General features: G+C 27.2%; 1 protein-coding gene across 5 annotated transcripts in view; it reads right to left on the bottom strand.

The window, feature by feature from the left end:
• Positions 1 to 20179, bottom strand: part of LOC113557170 (myosin-IIIb-like) — a 36776-nt gene that overhangs the window by 1232 nt on the left and 15365 nt on the right. Inside the window, exons 1-17 of one of the 5 annotated variants that reach the window (XM_026962520.1) lie at positions 18980 to 19246; positions 6954 to 7259; positions 6069 to 6236; positions 5824 to 5940; positions 5567 to 5755; positions 4355 to 4557; positions 4146 to 4290; positions 3869 to 4061; positions 3589 to 3796; positions 3363 to 3507; positions 3143 to 3293; positions 2841 to 3076; positions 2474 to 2766; positions 2212 to 2377; positions 1847 to 2134; positions 1700 to 1780; positions 1534 to 1629 (exon numbers count right to left, since the gene is read on the bottom strand). In XM_026962520.1, the coding sequence (XP_026818321.1) occupies positions 1534 to 1629; positions 1700 to 1780; positions 1847 to 2134; positions 2212 to 2377; positions 2474 to 2766; positions 2841 to 3076; positions 3143 to 3293; positions 3363 to 3507; positions 3589 to 3796; positions 3869 to 4061; positions 4146 to 4290; positions 4355 to 4557; positions 5567 to 5755; positions 5824 to 5940; positions 6069 to 6236; positions 6954 to 7139 (2865 nt within the window). In that variant the 5' untranslated portion in view covers positions 7140 to 7259; positions 18980 to 19246. Of the gene's footprint in view, positions 1 to 1533; positions 1630 to 1699; positions 1781 to 1846; positions 2135 to 2211; positions 2378 to 2473; positions 2767 to 2840; positions 3077 to 3142; positions 3294 to 3362; positions 3508 to 3588; positions 3797 to 3868; positions 4062 to 4145; positions 4291 to 4354; positions 4558 to 5566; positions 5756 to 5823; positions 5941 to 6068; positions 6237 to 6953; positions 7260 to 18979; positions 19247 to 20179 lie in introns of those variants that run through there. The other 4 variants (XM_026962518.1, XM_026962515.1, XM_026962516.1 and 1 more) reach the window with 4 other exon arrangements.

Raw genomic sequence — 20179 nt, 5'->3', positions numbered from 1 at the left:
CTCAGCAGATCACGTTTAGCTTTGTTAGTTTAAAAATTAGAGTGAATCGACCTATTATGGAACTTGATGATAAGAACATTATCTGTGTTTGTATGATGGTTTTTCACGATTATTAAGTTTTTAAGTGAGTTATGAACATTTTTAATTTACGCTATGTTATATATGCATAACTTGCTAAAAAATTGAACTATCGTAAAAAACCAACATACAAACACAGATAATTTTCTTACCATCAAGTTTCATAATTGGTCGATTCACTTTAATTTTTATACTGATGGAGCTGAATGTGATCTGCTGAGCGTAAATTTACTATGTTACATACTTGTAAGTCAGAGACAACACATGTGGGTATGACGCCCTCTTAAGTGTAAAATAAAAAATACAATCATAATCAAAAATTATACACTAGAAATTGAACAAAAAAAATCAATATTTAATGAAATAGAAACAGTCAGGTGTTCACGATACTCTTATAGTTCCTCTACAAAGGTTTAACAAAATAATTTTGAAATATGTAAAGGTACTAATATACAAGATTGAATATATCATTAATTAAAATGACAAGGAAATTGAAAAGTTGAGATTCAACGTAGAATTATCAATTATAAAATTAACATTTTTATAGTAAATGTATAAGCAATTTAATATTGCCAATATTATTCTATGTAAGACTTCAATATAAATAATGAAATAAATAATATAAAAGTATTTTAAATTTATTTAAGGTTCAAACATATAAAATTAAAAACCACTGCACAATAATAATATACTTATTCCAAGAATTTTAAGGTTTTATCCAAATGTGAAAGACTCACAAAAAATAATAGAATCCATTTAAAATTAAAAACTATATAGATGTGACTAACATTCTATTAGTTTCCAATTTTAATTAATAAATAATAGTTTAAAAATAATTTTTGTACCTAATTAAAAATTCAGATAGTCAAGAAAATTAACACAATAATAAAAATAAATACAAATTTCCAAGACAAATAATAAAAACAATTATTTGGTTTTTTAGTATCATATTTAATGAATACGTATTAAGCATACAGATATGGCATTTGTAATTTCACTAATTATACATATTTGGGTCAATATATATATAAAATAATCTGATAGTTCGCACATAAGTTTATGAGCAATAAAATAACTAGCAGGTAAACAATAAAATAAGGAAATAACAATGTTGCTGTAAACAATTATATCGATTGTGTTGGCTTACAGACTTTTATACAATACCGCATTCATAAGTTTAATATAATAATATCAATACATATTTTACAGACTTATATGTCACTTAGATTTTTAAAATTTAAGCCTCTCTTTCAAACATACATTTACACTAACCCTTTAAATTATGAATGCACCAATTACTACCTAAATTATCATATTATTTTAAATCCTACACAAATAGCCAATACAATTTTTATTTGTTTGTTATGAATAACTGGAAGTCTACTTTTCTAATTGCGCACATACTACATGCATGAAATGCATCTAATGGAATTATCAAATTGTACAAGTGCGTACCTGACCAGTTGTATTAAAGTCTTTCAAATTGTTCAAACAAATAGAAATATTTGTTTTCTTAATGAACTTGTAGAATTCTTTGTTGCGAGCGTGAACCTTTTATTAGTCACGACATATTACAAAATAATAAATGATAACCATAATAGATTTAATAACAAATACTTACATTTTTCGAGAAATCAATCAAATGCTTCTCTCTTTCAACTTTTTGTTGTACTTTACACGGCAACACCTTAACACCATTTTGCTGAAAACAAATCATGAATAGAATAGTATAACTAATAACTAAATTCACAATATTTGCAATACTCACTTGGATATAGGTTTTTTTGTTTTCTCCCACAATTACAGGGCTAACTTTATTTTGATTTTTAATTGGATTATCAATTTCTTTAGGTTCTTGCCTGTATATTGGGGCTACTTCACCAACAGGTATTTCTCCTTTTGACTTTTTTTTCTTTTGTCGTGCAAGCCATCCTCTAGTATGCTTCTGTAATGTTAATGCTCCCCATGACATTTGTTTAGCTAACAAAGCTTCCCTATAATGCTTCATTGCCAGCCAACGTCGAACACAACTCTGTACAAATACTATGTGACGTAGCTAAGAATAACAAACAACAAAATAAATTAATAGATCAAAAAAAATAAAAGATACCAAATAGTATGTATTAGCCTTACTTGTTTTTCATGTAATTTAGTTAAGTGTTCAATATGGTAATACTTTAAGAATACTTTTGTTTTTCCAATTGCCCAGCCATCTAATTTTAGCTTGACTAACAAATGTCTACAATTATCTCTAGTTGGCGGGACTTTCTCGTACAATCGGAATCCTAAAATTGCATACCTATAAATTAAAAATAAATTAGAAATAGAAATTATTTTTATTTTTCATAATCATTAAATTACAACGATTAAAATTAGTTTGAAGAGCACAATTTACCTGCTTATAAAATCTTTAAATAGTAGCCTATGCGAGTATCCATTTCGTCTTATTCTAATTGTTTCCATGACTCCACTGCAGCGCAATTGTGCAACAACTTTAAGAGGATCAAACTGTTTTGGTTGTCGTTGATCATTTGGTTTGATACAACGAACAAATCTAGGTAAACTTACACCTGAATTGTTACAGCCCATACGATGTAACAGTTCAGCTAATGAATGTCGAAAATATGTTGCTGCAGTTTGTTGTCCTCGAGATTGTGAAGCGAGTCCAACTAACCCTGTAGATGAGTCCTGAAATTGGATGTATATTATTTATTAATTTCATATTTTTACAAATTGTAAAAGTAAAACTTAATTGTTATTACTTGAGAATAAAGATTGCCGGTTTTAGTAACTGGACTTTGGAATAATGCTCGAACAGTTTTGTTACTGGATTTTCTTAAGACCTGAATAGCCTCTATAGCTAAAAGGTGCCTATTCTTTTCAAGCATTCCTGATGCTTGATAAGTGACATTGCCAGCAAAATGCTTTACTTCAAATTGCAAAGCATTTGATTTTGGTCTTACATAATAATTACATTTGATATTACAATGGAATTTTTCTACAAATTAAAAATAATATTAGACATTGTTTACAGAAATCTTAAATTTAACAATTTGAAACTGACCGACTAGTGATCGATCTGTTGCTCTAGGAAAACGACTTTCCTCGTCAAGTAATGCCAGTAGGCCCATTGGTCTACTTACAAGCATATCTAATACAGGTCTGTTGTCACAAAAGCCAACATGTTGAACAGGGACACCCTCTGATTCATATTCCTAATAATATATATATATGATATTATTCTACTAACAACTAAAATTATATTTTGACTTTATTTTACTTACAGCTTGTTCCAAAGCAAAAACATGCTGGTTAAAAAAATATTGAAGTTGCTCGTTAGCAATATTTATACAAAGTTGTTCAAAGGAATTATACGTAAAATTTTCAAAACCGAAAATATCAAGTATTCCTATCACATTGTATTCTTCTCTGAAAAAATAAATACATGTTTATTTATTTAACAACCTATATAGTATTTATTATTTAATATTTACAGATAAGTCCTATTACCTGGTATTATAAAAAGACAATAAGCTATTGATTGAATTAACCAACCAATCAAATAATCGACTGTACAAAGCCCTAGCAATTGCATCTCTTGTAGCTACAGCTTCTGATACAGAATTATTTCTTTGAATAATCTCACCTCTTGTTACTACACTGTTAACACTCAAACATTCTAATAGGTCTGAACTTTCAATGTCTAACAAACAGGAGGCTAAATAAAGATATATAAGTATGTAATTCATTAATGATTTTATATTAAAAATTGTTGAACAAATGTAATTACTTCTATGAATTGGTGTTAAATCAATAACAGTACTCTTATTGTCTGTATTATTGTCAGTAATGATTTCTCCAAATTCTATATCACCCAAGTGTAAAATAGCTGCTAAAATGCAGTATATAGAATTTACTTCTTCATCCTTGAAACCAACTTGTTCAAAAGCATTTTTCAGTTGAGCAAACTTATCCACATTATTCTAAAATAAAACACACACAATAAAATGTATACTTCTATAAAATACTGAATCAGATAAACTAGTAAATACAAAGAAAATCCTAACTTGTTTTGTTTTGTTATCTTGACGATCAGATGGAAGATAACTATGCATTTGTCGTAATTCGCGATCCAAATGAAATTCTTTGAGACGTTTATCGTGTTCTAGTCCATCGTAAATGTAGTAAAAAGCATGGAAATTACTTTCTCTACTGAAAGAAAAATAGCCAGATGATTTTGAGGTATTATAAATTATAATAAAAATGTAAAATTTACTTTGCTTGTTGAATGACTCTGGATTGTTCTAGTAGATAAACTGACACTCTGGCTCCTGTCAATTGGCCGCTTTTGGTCATGCTCAACTCTAAAAATTTTCCGAATCTTGAAGAATTGTTATTGATTCCTGTTCTTGCATTTCCAAATGCTTCCATTATAGGGTTCATCTGGAGTATTCTTTGTTCTAGGTTTCTGTTGGGTGCCTATGATAAACACATATTTTAGCAAATAGATTTTTGAGACTACACTATTTATTTTAAAACCTAAAGCAAACTTGGGAAACTCTTAAAAGTAAATTAATTAATTTTAAAATAGAACAAAGAGTAAAAGTACCTGTAAACTTGCATTAAAATTATGTTTTTTAGTATCTTACCAATTAAGTAATTAAATCTTATGTTATATTAAAGTGCTCAAATATAAACTAATATACTAAATAATATGGGCAATATTTTAAATTGTATACTTGATAATTATTTTAATTTTTGTATATCACACTTAATATTTTTTGTCACACATTTGAAGACATTAGTTCCTCCCCTAACCTAACCACTTATACTTGGAAAATACTATGTAGATTTTCATACCGACAGAATAAAATTTTTTTAAGCTTCATTCTTCAAGAATTTAGTGAGAAATAAACACATAAAATATATTATACAGTGTATAGTATACACTATACCAACGTTTCTCAACGGGGAGGTCACGATTGCCTTGACTGGGGGTAGCATAGGTTAATAATGATAAAACACCAGTGGCGGATCTAGGATTTTTTTATGGTGGGTGCTATTTTGTTAAGAATAATTCTAAACTACTTATTATGTACAATTTGGGAGGAAAAAAATTAATAATTTAGTACTTTAACATAATTAAGCAATATAAAAATTATAAACAGTTTATCATATATTATTTTTTAAATTGGCAAATTATTAGTAATTTTTAATAAAAATACACGGAACGGTGGGTGCTTCAGCTCCTAAGCACCCCCCCCCCCTTTAATCCGCCACTCTAAAACACCGGTTTTCCAAAAAATCCCTTTCATTCAAAATTTGGCTTTCCCAAAGATATGATACAGATTGATAGGAAGGGTGGGGTCGCAAAGTGATTGACCATATTTTATACCTATTTTGGGGGTCGTGAGACTAAAAAGGTTGAGAAACGCTGCACTATACATACGGACATACGATTCAATGGATATAGAACATTTAGACTCACTTTGCCAAGGTATACGAGTTGTTTGAGCAACAGGTTACCGGATTCAGTTTTTCCGGCACCACTTTCGCCACTGATCACTATAGATTGATTAGCTTTTTCGTGAAGCATAAACTGATACGCCGAATCGGCGATCGCGAATATATGCGGCGGATATGCTGCTCTCATTTGATTGCAGTATTTCTTTTGCTCCTGCACAAAACTTACATCATATACTTTTTCCACACTTAATAATGTTTACTATTATTTTGATAACTTACCGCTGATGTGTATAAGGGGAGCGGCGTAAACGGATTTATGGCCAACAGAATGTCTCCGATGTACGTATAGATAAAATTCATCTGATATCTTTTTTTCAGTTGATTGACTATTCTTTCCTATACGAACATATTAAATAGTACAAAACATATTTAGTATCCACCAAAATAAGAATAAGTGGAGCGAATTAATATATTGTAGAGCATAGTGAATACTATACTATACATAATTTAATATGCTACTATACCTCTGACAGACTGTCTAGCGCGGCTAAGTCATCAACGTAAATGGTAGTGGGAGGGTTTTTACGTTTACTTTTCAGTTTACCATGTTTAGTGGTCACGTCGGGATGCTTTTGCACCCTACCGCTGACTTCTCTTTGATATCGTATTTCAGCTCTGAGTTCTTCACGTACCTGTAGATAGATTTATTGATAAAATAAAAATAAATACCTACGTCATTAATGAATGCATACGTATACTTTAGATTAATACAACAATATATCCTCTACAATTATTTATTTTTTAATTACAATAAAATCAATTCTGTCAAAAATTCACTTTTTTGTCATTTTTTTATGTTTGACCCCCTCCCTTCTAAGTAACTACTCTATCCAGTTTTTTTTTTATCAAAATTATCCCTCAAAGTATAAGATTGAGGCTTTTTTTTGTGCTCCTAAGGGTGTTATTATAAAACATTGTAAAACCAATATATTGATCATTTTATTTAGGATCTAAAACTAATTTAATAGGTCAAGTAAATAAGTATTAAGACGAAACATTCTAATATACTTATTTTATTATAGTGCGAACATTTTAGTGCAATTTTTTACCATAATATCTGTAAATGCTAATTGAAAATACTCGATATATTATCATTTTGTTTTTTAGCTATAGTTGTTATACTTGAGTTGATTATAGGTTATACTTGCACATTTCCGTGCAATATATTTTTATTATTAATTAAATATGTATGTGCATTACACAATATAGTATATGCAGTCATGCAGATATTGTGTTATTAAAACAACGGTACTCAAATATTAGCATTACATTATGAACTAGTTTCTGACTTTCTAATTAATTAACGATCTACATACATATAGGTAATAAATTAACCACACGACACGTACCCTGTGGATGCATTTGGATCCGTGAATGATGAATGGGTCGTGTATGAGTATAGCAGTGGTCGGCCGTTGCTCGAAATCTTTGATCAGACATCTAGACACAAAGTGCGTCAATTTGGGAGCATCCGGTCGAGCCGACAACGGCAAGACAGGCGGAGGTTCCCGCGGTATTTGAAATAAAGCCCTCATCGGATGCAATCCGCTGAGCGGAGGATCTCCAGTAGCTAGTTCTATGGCCGTTATGCCCAACGACCATACATCACATCGACTGTCGTAGGACGAATCCCGTTGTTGTTCGCAAGCGATCACCTGGAAAATAAATCAAGCGGTTTAATATTATTATTACATCCACGCTTCAACATTATTATTATACGTATTTCAAGGGCTATATTTAGTATAAAATAATTGGTCGAAACGTAAAAATTCGGAGGATATTTTTTATTAATCGTATTTATCTAAATCTGTATTGATTTGGAAACATACTTTGTTGAAATAAAATTTGCTCAGAAACGTATTTATGGTAGGTAGTAAGCATTTCGTAACCTACACCATAACCAAATAAAAAACATTTGCCACAAAATGTCTAAGCTAATATGATTTCGATAAAATATTATTCAGTATACCTATTACGGTTTTAATATTATTTATTTCAAAGAATATTTTCAACATAATTACGTTTCCGACATAATATATTTCAAATAGATTACAATTCCAAAGTAATGTTATTCAATGAATTATAACTCCAACAATATGTTTGTTTTCTAATGAGATAATTTTCTACAAAAATACGGTTCCGATAGATAATTGTTCAATTTTTTTATGGACCCCTAGATCAATACTGTAAGTGAATTGATTTTAATATATAAGTAGTATATTTTGAATGATTTGGGTAATTTTTTTTATCATTGAACACTTAATATTTCAAAATCTATTAATGTTTTTATAAATATTATTTTTTTTGTTATATTTGTTTTAAGTTTTTTACTTTTTTAAATGACAACATACATTTAATTTCATTTTGTGTAACACATTATTTTTCAGAGTATTTTGATACATAAAAATCGAAATTCAGATGAATAGTTTTTCAAGTTGTAACACTTTTAAAATTTAAAACAATTTAGTCGAGTGGAGTAGTAATCCAATATTTTGCGGGATAAATCTACTCCGCTAATCTAAACTTTAAATACTTATAACTAGTTATAACTAATAATAAACTCATCGTCTGAATTTTCAATTTTTATGTATCAAAATACCCCGAAAAACATTTTATTTTATAATATTAAATTAAAAATACATGTTGCCAATAAAAAAAGTAATAACTTAAAACAAATATACTTAACGATACAAATTATTCAGAAATGTTGTTTTATTTTCATTGCAAACTATGTAAGAAAAATACTTTCAAAATCGTTATTTTTGAAATAATGAGTAAGTATTTGATTAAATCACGCTAAATAAAATACAATTTTTAGTATTATAATTTATAGCAGTAATCACTATAAACAAGTTAAAACGAAAATAATTAATAATATAATGTAAAAAAATTATATTTGGCGGTTGAATTGAATCATAAAAGGTAGGCGTAATGACATAATGATGTTATAAAACATTTTTATGATATATAAATAATGTTTATAACAACCTGTGGTTATTTATATGAAATTTTAAAGTATACATATGTATTATATTATATTATGATTACAATTTAAACAATAAAGTGATTTATATACCTAATGATCAAATTATAAAAAAAAATAATTGCTGATTATAGCATTAATAATAAATGGTAAACACGTGTACAAGAAGTCAGTTGTGCATAAAAGTGAAATTCGATTGAGAATTATTAGTTTGACACGACCACGACGACCTCTTCTAATCAAGTTTATATTAAATATTATAATTTCTATCATTTAATTTTCTAATTATTATACGACAACGTTAAAAAAAACTGGATAACGATGTTTATATCGACTATCATTTAACAAATTGCCACTAAACTAATATTAAATTTAATTAATAGGAAGTAAAGTGTTGTATGGGCGTATGGCTAAACTGATAGTAGTGTTAATAAATATCCAAATAATTTATACAAAAACATATTGCTTTCTTATTTCTCTTTTCATCGTTAACCCACTCACCACATATAATTCACCAAATTTTTATTTTTTTGATCTAAAACCACAAATATGGACAATACAAAATAAACATTGCATATTATATTATTAATTTATAAAAGCACTAAAAAAATACATTTAATAATGATAAAAATAATGTTTTATGGATTTTTCAATTTTTGTATTTAAAAAACGTTGTTTCTTTGTTATTTTATTGAACACTTTGCAATCACATAACAATACGAAAAGACTAAAAACTAAATATTGTTGTCACTAGGATTCAGAAATTCATGCACTAAAAACTATCAAAATATTCTTTTAATTTTTTATTTTTAGTTAAGTTTTTTTTCGTTTTTGGTAAAAGTAATATTTAAAAGATTGGGGGGGGGGAATATACTTTGTTATAATTACTTAAAGAATTAAAATTTACAACTAAGGATCTTTATAGGTTTTCAAATACAAACAAACGGCGATTATTATCAATCCAATTACCGCAAGCAATGGTCTTTAATTTTAATCAGGTTTTTATTATTAGCAACGTTTTTATAAGTCCATATTTTCTAACAAATACATTTTGAAATATACTCAAAGTCCGACATTTTCATGAGATATTAATAATAAGAAATAATAATAACACAAGTAAAATGCAATTTTATTTTAAAATATGCACATTTTTAAAAAAAAACCTCAACATATTCAAAAATATGTACACTAAAATTTCATTTTTAAACTCATTAGATTGTGATTCAAATTTTTAACTTATCCAGCCACTTTTTGATACACTCAGTAAAAACATGCAAATTCATGAACTTTCGGGCCCTAGTTATCACGAAAAGAATTGTACATAGTAAGTTGTACACTAAATATATGGACATAACAATGTAACACTACAATTGTATAATCCGAGAATAGAAATTAAATTTTTAAATTAAGAATTGTAAGAGGTTACGTCTTATATTAGGAGTCCGATATAGACAATGTATTCAATACAAGCGATAAATACCCTCAACCGTAGATGGTTTGACGACGGAATTACAATATTAAGAGAACGTGCATTCGTAATATCTTCGTCTTAAACTCTTATAAGTGCATAATATATCAACAAAGCAAATAGGAGTTTAGCTTCGTTAGCTTTAATTTTATTGTGTATTGACTATTGACCTATAATATAAAAATTAATAAATTTACAATATTATTAGTGATTTTTTTAATGGCGTTCATTCAAAGTTTTATTTATAAAGTAAATTATAAAAATGTACAAAACTTTACAAATACGTATAGATTTTACTTATTTCAATGATCAATAATTAGAATCAATGTATATAATAGTTACTAAAGTTTAAAAAGAAATAAGAGGTTATTCACCTACATTTAATTTACCATTTTAACGAACACTGATCAGTAACGTATGGTATTAATTAATTTTTAATTAATGAAAAAAAATAACTATCCTACGTTACATATTTTAAAACCGGTCGGTGCACCATTTTACGCGGTGTTTATAAGATCACATATGAGTTTCTCTAAACTGTGAGGTATTGCGTGCTAATGATGCCCACATTTGACGATAATGAGTTATCAACGAGAATATACTTAAGTATGTGTATAAGTAAGTAAACCGTGACAAGATAAACTTTTTTCTAAATAGTTGTTATTTAAACTGTGACAAAAAAAAATATGAATCTTAAATAACTTCAATTAAATGTATAATTAATATTATATTATTATAGTATAAATTAATTAAATAGGTTTACCCATATATCTAGTTACTATCGTTATTCATATCTGTTACAGGCTTACAGCCGGACATTCAGTATAAGACTTAACCAATTTACACCAACTTATTCAAATATTAGTTATTACTTCTTTCATCATTATTTTCATGTACCTATTTATATTTAATAATTTACAAAATCGTATTTTATTTATACAATAAATGGCAATTATCTAGCCACATATAGGTATATTACAACTTAATAAATTTATAATCTACCTATCGCAGTTTACATTTTGACTATTTTTTAGAAAAAGGTTAATTTAGTCGCAGTTTACTATATATCTTTTTCACGGAATATTATTTGACGCGACTGGTACTCATATATTTTCGAGAATTCAGAAGACAAGAAAAAATCGCAGACAAACGTGACGATAATTTTTAATACATTATTACAAGCATCAGTATATATCAATCCATCACATATCAAATAATCTAAAACTAGTAAAACGGTGATAATCATTAAAGATGAAAATTGTAATACCTATTTATGTACCCATCATGTTATTAATTTAATTGTTTTCCATAAGATTTTACTACAAAATGTGTACTATTATGTCTGGTTATTTTAGCATATTAAGACAGTGTTTTTTTTTTATTATTATTATTTACTAAATGTCAGTTTATATAAAGTATATATACCGTTATAGTTGAAGATACACACGAAGAATTCGCCGACGGAGTAACACGCATTATAAAATCGTAGTATATATTGCGCACACGACCTACCTATTTACTTGCGGTAAACGGCCACGAATCTTTTCATTCGATTTTTGAGGGAATCTTGGGTGCTGACAGTAGTTATTCACGGTCGATTATATGGTGAATGCGATATATTTTGTTATTATTATTATATTTTATTATGTATAATATACTATTCTGTATACTATTATTATAATATAGGTATACCCATTATACTTATATACACACGCGTATCAGCTAGTGCGCGAAAGCGATGAGCAATTTTCACTCAATTATTCCATCAGATAGGTCCGGGAGAATTCACTGTAGCCGATATTCAAATTGGACGGCACGCACGCGATATGAATCATGGAGCTATGGAAGATGTATTTAATTTGTTTACAGCAGCCAGGGCAGCGGTTAAAAAAATAAAATACTCGTCTTTCGTCGCTGCTGCAATTTGCAGTTCGCCTGCAAGTCATATTTATGTATACATATGAATACGATATATATATATATAATATATATACATATATATATATATATATATATAATATACCACCATGAAACGTGTAAACGACTATTGTCGAAAGTAGGCACAAACGGAAACCGGAGAAAAAAAATTTGTTTTTGTAAATTATGTTTAATATTATGTATATCTACGAACGTATACCGGACAGCCGTGGCGTTACGTGTGATGGTGCAGTGGCGCTGCACTGGTCCCGTCCCCCCAGCCACAGGTATTAATCGCCAGCCAAACTGGTCGTGATACTTATTATAATATTCCACATAACGAATGATATAAGCTACGACTAAACGAATATCATATTATATTAAATTTTAATAATAATACATATAAGGTATTTTATATTATGTACAACTGTTATAATATATGCAATAGTCGCTATATTATACTCTTGACGTCTCTACTACAGTCGGAATTTTCGACTATCGGATTCATAATGATTATCGCTTAACTGCGAATATGCACATTGTATATTGTTCGGCCACGATTGACCCTCTCGCCGACAGACACTTCTTAATAATATATTAACAGCGACGACAGACGGAAACCCGAAAAATATTAGGAAACCAATTATACCTACAGATTTCTATTTTCTCTCAAAATATTTTTTTTCAATTTGACTTCATATCCACTGTTTCTTCACTCCTTCGAACAACGAAATAACAACTTACGCAACGACTTGCGCATAACTATCATCAAAATTCGCTGTATTATTATACGGCTTTGGGCTGCGTACAAATAATATACCAACGAAAACTTATAAATACGTTTCGAATATTATCCTATACTTAAATACTGTATTGTCAGTATATTATTATCTAAGGCGCGAAGCAGTTAGTGAAAACGATGTCGACGACCCTAGTAAAACGCGACGGCCGTGAATACCAAATGAAATGGAAAAACGAAACGGCCGAGTGCATAATATATAGATTATTATTAGAACAGTTTCTTCATCACAAGTCGACCAAACAACGACAATAATATAACACACAAGTCATAGCCGCATCAATGCATATTCATCCCCTCTCACATTATAGGTCATAAAATCAAAACTATATTATGATATATACCTATTGATTTTTCTTAAATTTTCGTAAAACGTCTACCTCTTGGAAAACCGTTTTATATTTTAAAACACTTGAAACATTACTAACTTTGGCTCATAGACGTAAAACGTATTTAATATTTAAATAAAATATATTGTTTTTTTTTAATTTAAAAAAAAAACGTAGAAAAACATATTTGTATACTAGTATATTGTATATGTATAATGTATCAGTGCGCAATTAAATTATACTCCTAATATAGATACTGGTTATTATTTTTTTTTCTTTCAAGTCTAAAGAAAATAATAAACTACACTATTTTCAAGACGATTTTTATTCACATTGTTAATAATTTATAATAATATTTTGTATGATATGAAATACGTCTAACATTCAGGGAATGTACAAAGAAAAATTCTATATTACTATATCGCAGTAAATAATTTAAACCCCGTATAGAAAAATGACGATTAAACGATTAATGTTGTTTTTTTTTTTTGAAGGGTCATATTCAACTTTCACTATTTATGTCAATTTCGAGAAATCACCGTTCCATTTTGTGAACATTCAGTGATTATTATTAATTGACAATATATCTTGCAGAGTACGCATTTAAAACATTATCATTCGACGCAATGCAAGTATAATTAAGGGATATTTATTTTTTTTTTTTAAATAAAGAGCATCATAAAAATTACCTTCATCAGTAACTTACAGTCTCCTAATTATTGTAATCGTATTTTACAAGAACACAAAAATTCACGAGACATTAAATAAAATAAATATTTTGTTTCATTATATACCAAAATAAGGACTATCGTTAAAATAATTTGTTTTTGCTCTTTAACATTGCTCACAATACTAAGAATATTATTCGACGATGAAATTTGTTACACATCAAAATTATTTATTGTTGTACTAAAAAAAAAAAAAAAAAAATACTGACCAGAAAATTAGTTGTTTTCTAGAAAGAATTGTCTGTGTCAGTTTACATTAATATACAAATATTATTATTTATAAAATAAATGATTATACATTTAATGTATATAAAAATTCAGAATGTTTTTGAATCACGTAGTTTGCGAAGATAAAATCGATAATGATATATAGTATGTAAATACAATATTACATGTAATGACATTATAGCATGTACAATTCAGTTCTGAATAAAGATGGTTCATGAATTTGTAATTTTTAAATACCGATATTATAAAGACTTACACACTTTCTTTATAATTAATTTATTAGCAAGATTCAATATAATAATATTACATTATGATGTAATACATATTGATAAAAATACAGGTGGAATCAAAGATCATAAATAATTATTTCCAAGGAAAACGATTAATTAAGTTTTTAATAACAAATTTTAAAACAGCTATACTTAGCAAATGGATGATGGAAAAATATTTACTAACTAAAAATATGTTAAAAAGAAAAAATATATAGTTGTATTAATTTATCTTATATAATTTGGTTTTTCAAACTTAAGTCAAATATTATGAATAATTTTTTTATATAAAATTATCTTTACAGTGTACCTAAGTAACAAATACCTATATTTTAAAATTAAACTATGTGTTTATCCAACTTTTATAATCTTATACAGTAAAGCGTAGCGAAAGTATAATCGAGAGGCCGCTGCCTCTACGTTTTTTTTAAGAGCAGTAAGTAGATTGTTAATAGCCAACAGATAATAATTTAGTATTTCCTAGTATTATAGTATTTACTACGATAGGTAGTTAAAAATATGACAGTAAATATCTATATTAGGTTTTGGGTGGGTGGGTTGATGAAATATTATAGACTATAGCAACTAAAAAAAATCAAGTTAATCACTGATCTCATACTTAGATACTTAGTTAAAAAGGCAAATAAAGACGATACTTAGACTTAACCTAAATCATCTATTTTTTAAATATCAATGTGAATAAATATTTAAAAAGAAATATCACAGTAAATGTTTTTTTTCATTTATTTAAAATAATTTACAATCTATACAACAATTAGTATAATAAGCAAATTTGATAGCTAATAATGGTTAGTGACAGGAGATTAACATTTATGGGTAGGCACTCAACAGTACCACCCGGCCGGGTACATTTTAAGTAATATTATAAGTTTTTTATTTTAGTAGGTATCTATTGCTAACTCGAGCTATGCTGATAGGAGGTAGAAAATCTTATTATGTTATACTTAAGAGGACGTCATACCAGTATGTGTTGTCTAAGTCTAACGATTGTATAACATAGCAAATTTGCGTTCAGCTAAATCAATTTTATGCTATTAATATTAGTAAATTTATCTATTAACAAAATCAAAGAAAATAATATTATTTAGAGCACCTCATAGGCTTTTATTGATATTTTAATTTTAAAATAAGATACAAGCATTTTAAAGTTTTAATATTTTACATAACTATAACTCACTTAAAAATTAAAATACTAATAAAAGCCTATGAGATGCCCTAGATAATATTATTACCTTTAAGTTTAATAATAGATAAATTAATTAATACTAACGCGAATAGCATAAAATTGATTCTGCTAAACACAAATTTGCTATGTCTTACATTCATATGACGGAAACAATACGTGTAGGTATTGCGTCCCCTTAATGCAATTATCTGTAAATCTTGATGTAATATTATTATAACTAGTAGATAAAACACATTTCTACAAATACTCTATTTTCTATAAAATAACTTTTCAGAACTAATTTAATAGGTAATTAATGTATAACAGCAAATGTTTTACAACATTCTTATTTATTTATTCAATTTTTTTGTCAAAAAGAAGTTAGAACGTTTGGAAATAATTAAATTATGCTTTATATATTTTATAGGTAATAATAGTAATAACAATAATTTATAAACAAACCAACTACAATAATTACAAGTGTATTTAATGTTTATGTTGATAAATAAATTTGTATATTATTAACTTAGTTCTGGATTCAAACACAGTAATCAGAGAAAGTTGTAATGCTCAGTTCATATTTTCCGGTGTATTTTAGCATACTTTGAAATTAAATGGTCCGTCACCGCATGGACATAATTTTATTATTCTACTAACCTATATAATGTTTTAAAAATGTATATATCAACAAGACTAAAATAAAAATAAAGAATAGTACTAAACTATAATTAACGATCAATAAAATTTAGTCAATAATTATAATATGACGCCAATATATCTTTTGATACAACGCGTAATATAGAAATACATAATATACAATTCGCACTCCATCAATAATTAAAGAAATTTCTTAAATGTTTGAAGGTTTAACGCAAACGAAAAAAAGGAATAAGTATTACGTTTAACAGTAAGGTTTCTAAATAGAAAATTTACTAAAAGATGATATCTAGGTATATACATGTAATATGCATACCTATATTCATGCAATTTTAGATATATTATATAAATACACAATAAGCATTAATATACGTATATATTATTTTTTTAATTTAGAAATACAGTAATAAAAAGAAAACATTAATACTTAAAAAAATAATATTACCTAATAGAAAATAATTGGTTATAATTTGTCAATTTAAGTACTGATTTATTTATCATCAAGCATTTAGCAAAATTATTTATTACGGAAGAGTATAATTTTTTTTAACTTTCTTTAGTTCATAGTTTGCATAAATTATAAGAAAGTCCAATTTTTGGGTTAAGCCGGTCAAATATATACAATTATGAAAAAAAATAACAAACCATAAAGCGTAAAAACTGTCTGTATATTATTCAAAAAATAATCTTATCTGATAAATTATTAAAATAATCGTTGGACCTTATCTTAATTATCTAGCTTTATGGCTAAAATAAGGCTACTGCGGTAAGTATAGTATTTAGACCAGTTATTTAAAAAATTAAAATATGTTAAAACTATTTTTTTAAATAGTGGTAAGTAGAAGTATATTCTTTAAAGCTGTATTATACATTTTAATAAAATTTTGATTTAATTATATTATTATAACTAAGAAATAATAATAACTCTTTACCGGTAACGAAGTCGTGAGTTGATTATAATCTTAGTTTTTTAATATAATAGTAACAATTTGAATAAATATTTTTAATAAACAACTAAAAATTCTTTTTATAAACCATAAATCTAATAATGTGTAATTATAAGCAAATAAATATATTCAATAAACTAATCACCTAAATATTGGTACAGAGTTCTACTATAATTGTTACAAAAATTATTTAATTAATATGTATAATATATTGTTTTTAAATATTTTATAGTTGGTAATTAAATAAACTTTAGGTTTAAATAGTATGGAAATTGTTTTGGTAAAAACGGCTTAAACCAGTATTGACGAAAAAATAAACATACTTTTGATGAGAACGAATAACACCTTTCAAGTGAAATAAGACTGATAAAAGTAGAATCGATCCAGTATTATATTGGGCGACTGTGAATTTTTTTTTCAAATGGTCCACTATTTTAAACATTTTTATTATTATTGAATCAAGTAATTGAGCCACTATATTTTAATAAGATAATTTAAATTATACATATACATTATACATTTATAAATTGTACATGTATATAATGTGTTATTTGTTATACCACTGCAACGTACTAAAAACAGTAGAAACTTTAGCGACGCGTGCCTTATTGAAAGGTAATTAATTATCCAATGTTAAATTATACAGAATTATCAGCTTCAAAAATGGCTACAAGTTGTCATCAAATGAAATTGATTAAAACACCAAAAGCGTATTTCACAAAAATTATGAAACATCGCGATTGTTGGTTGCAAACTAAACCTAACCTAACCACGCCTAGTATTGTGTGTATACTGTAATAATATAAGAGTAAACTAAACAATTTTTATAATGTGTACAACGGAAGTTATTATGACCGAGAGAAGAAAAATATATTGATTTTTAATAGTTATAAATATTCTTCTACACACTAACCAATATGCAAAAAATATACGATTTTGTCCTATAATTAATAAATGTTATACATATATTCGTATATTTTTGTGTTAAATATTATTAGCCCAATCTCCTAGTACTTTAAAAAAAAATGCATATATAATATTAATGTTCTTTACTCTTAAGTTTGCCAAGTTACGGTATACAATGCACACAGATTTTATACTATACACTGTACACTCTGTTCACGGCCACACGGATAACGGGTCAAATAACTAATTATCATTAGAAATATCTATAGATACGGAGGAAGGGTGACAACTGACAACATTCAAGGCTGATTCAAGTTTAGGTAGAGGGTTTATTAAAATCATAGATAAAAGTAAAAAAAATACTTTCAATGTAAATTTAGCATAAATGGCGGTTATTCATCTTTAATAAATCAATAATAAAATTTAATATTTTTTTATAGTATTAATTTTACGTTTTCATAAAATTGTTTTCGAATAAACAATTTAAATTAACAATTAAAATTTGTTAAAACCTTCATTCTATTATTACAATAAATAAAAGTAAACAATATTTTTTAGTTCATTTTGAAAATCTATCATATAATATTCAAAACATATAATTTATTTCAATTAAAAAATATCATGTACAATTATTTTATTATTTAGGAATTTTTAAACAGAATATGGCTGACATTGAACCAATAAATAGAAACAAAAACAAAATGCACAACCATTAATATTTTCACATGTATATTAAAATACTTATGTATTTAAAGGCGATGCATGGCTAATTAGTAACATATCTAACTGTGTATAGAATTAGAAATAATGAATAAGTAATGTTCTAAAATCATCATAGTACTTATATATGAATAGGTAACATATTTTTAAGCATTTAAAACTAATATATATATTACTATTAATACCACTGATTATAAATAGTATTTATAACCAACAATATTATAGTTAAAAGATATACTTTTTATTTTTACCCCTTGATGTCTTGAAGATCTTGCGAAACAGATGAGCGACGATTAGGTAATTTAATCCACAGAGATGTACACAACACGAAAAAAATCACATTAACACATAAACACAATTGTGAAATAATATAACACAATTAATGAAATATAAAAAACGACAAAGATATTTTTATACAGAGAGTGTTTGTTGAAATGTACTGACAGCAGAAACGAGAGACTTCAGTCGCAAAGACATCCGTACGCGTTGGACGACTGTGCGATAATAATGATAATATCGACTGCGGTCTGGATCGAAGAAAAGAAACGCGTGGCGGTGGCGAAAACCAGTCGTCCGGAGGCGATGAGGTTCTATACCGATTTCTCGGCAAAACGGAATAACGTACGGACGCAAATATAATTTTATTTCCTCTTATTATTTTCCACCGCCGAAACAGACATCGTAGCAGGACTCGATGACCTGTTTCAATTGCAAAACACTGCCATCAGTTGCACGGCATTTCCGTTCTTCGCCACTACCACGCGAACTTATCGCAATTGATAACCGGTAGTCCACGTTACCTACTGCTATACCCTCGGTTCAACTTGACAGTCTTCCTCGTCATTATTGTTATTATGACTATTATATATATACTATAATATTTATAAATATGTTATATATTACTTATACTTATATATATAATATAAACATGTGCACGTATTGTTAGTAGAGCGAAAACTCGAACAACCGTACTTTATGGGCATGGCCAAAACTCTATACGAGTTATAAGTTTATTAAACCGTTCTCATACACATTTCATTTTATTGACTGGATAGGCAATATAATAAAAAAATAATTAATATAATAACTTGGTGCCATATGCGCAGAAACTTTCTTGATAGAAGTCAATAAAAAAAATATTTTTCTATTCAATTTCACTCATGTTATTCTGTTATGTGTATGTATATTGTATGTATATAAATATATATATATATGTATTTCTATATATATAATATACAGAAAAAACAATTTCAACAATTTCAACAGAATGAGTGAAATTTAACAGATATAGTATATCGTAGATTATATATAATGGGGGGAAGGGCTGTGGAAGATTCATTACTTAGTCCCCTTCAAAAACTAAAAAAAAAATAGAGAAATTAAGTTCATTGTAGAAATATTTTTGCTATAGACCCTAACATAAAGACTGCATCCGAAT

Source organism: Rhopalosiphum maidis, chromosome 4 (assembly GCF_003676215.2).
Source record: "Rhopalosiphum maidis isolate BTI-1 chromosome 4, ASM367621v3, whole genome shotgun sequence".
NCBI lineage: Eukaryota > Metazoa > Arthropoda > Insecta > Hemiptera > Aphididae > Rhopalosiphum > Rhopalosiphum maidis.
The sequence above is the reverse complement of the archived record's forward strand: the minus strand, read 5'-3'. Positions and strand labels throughout refer to the sequence as shown.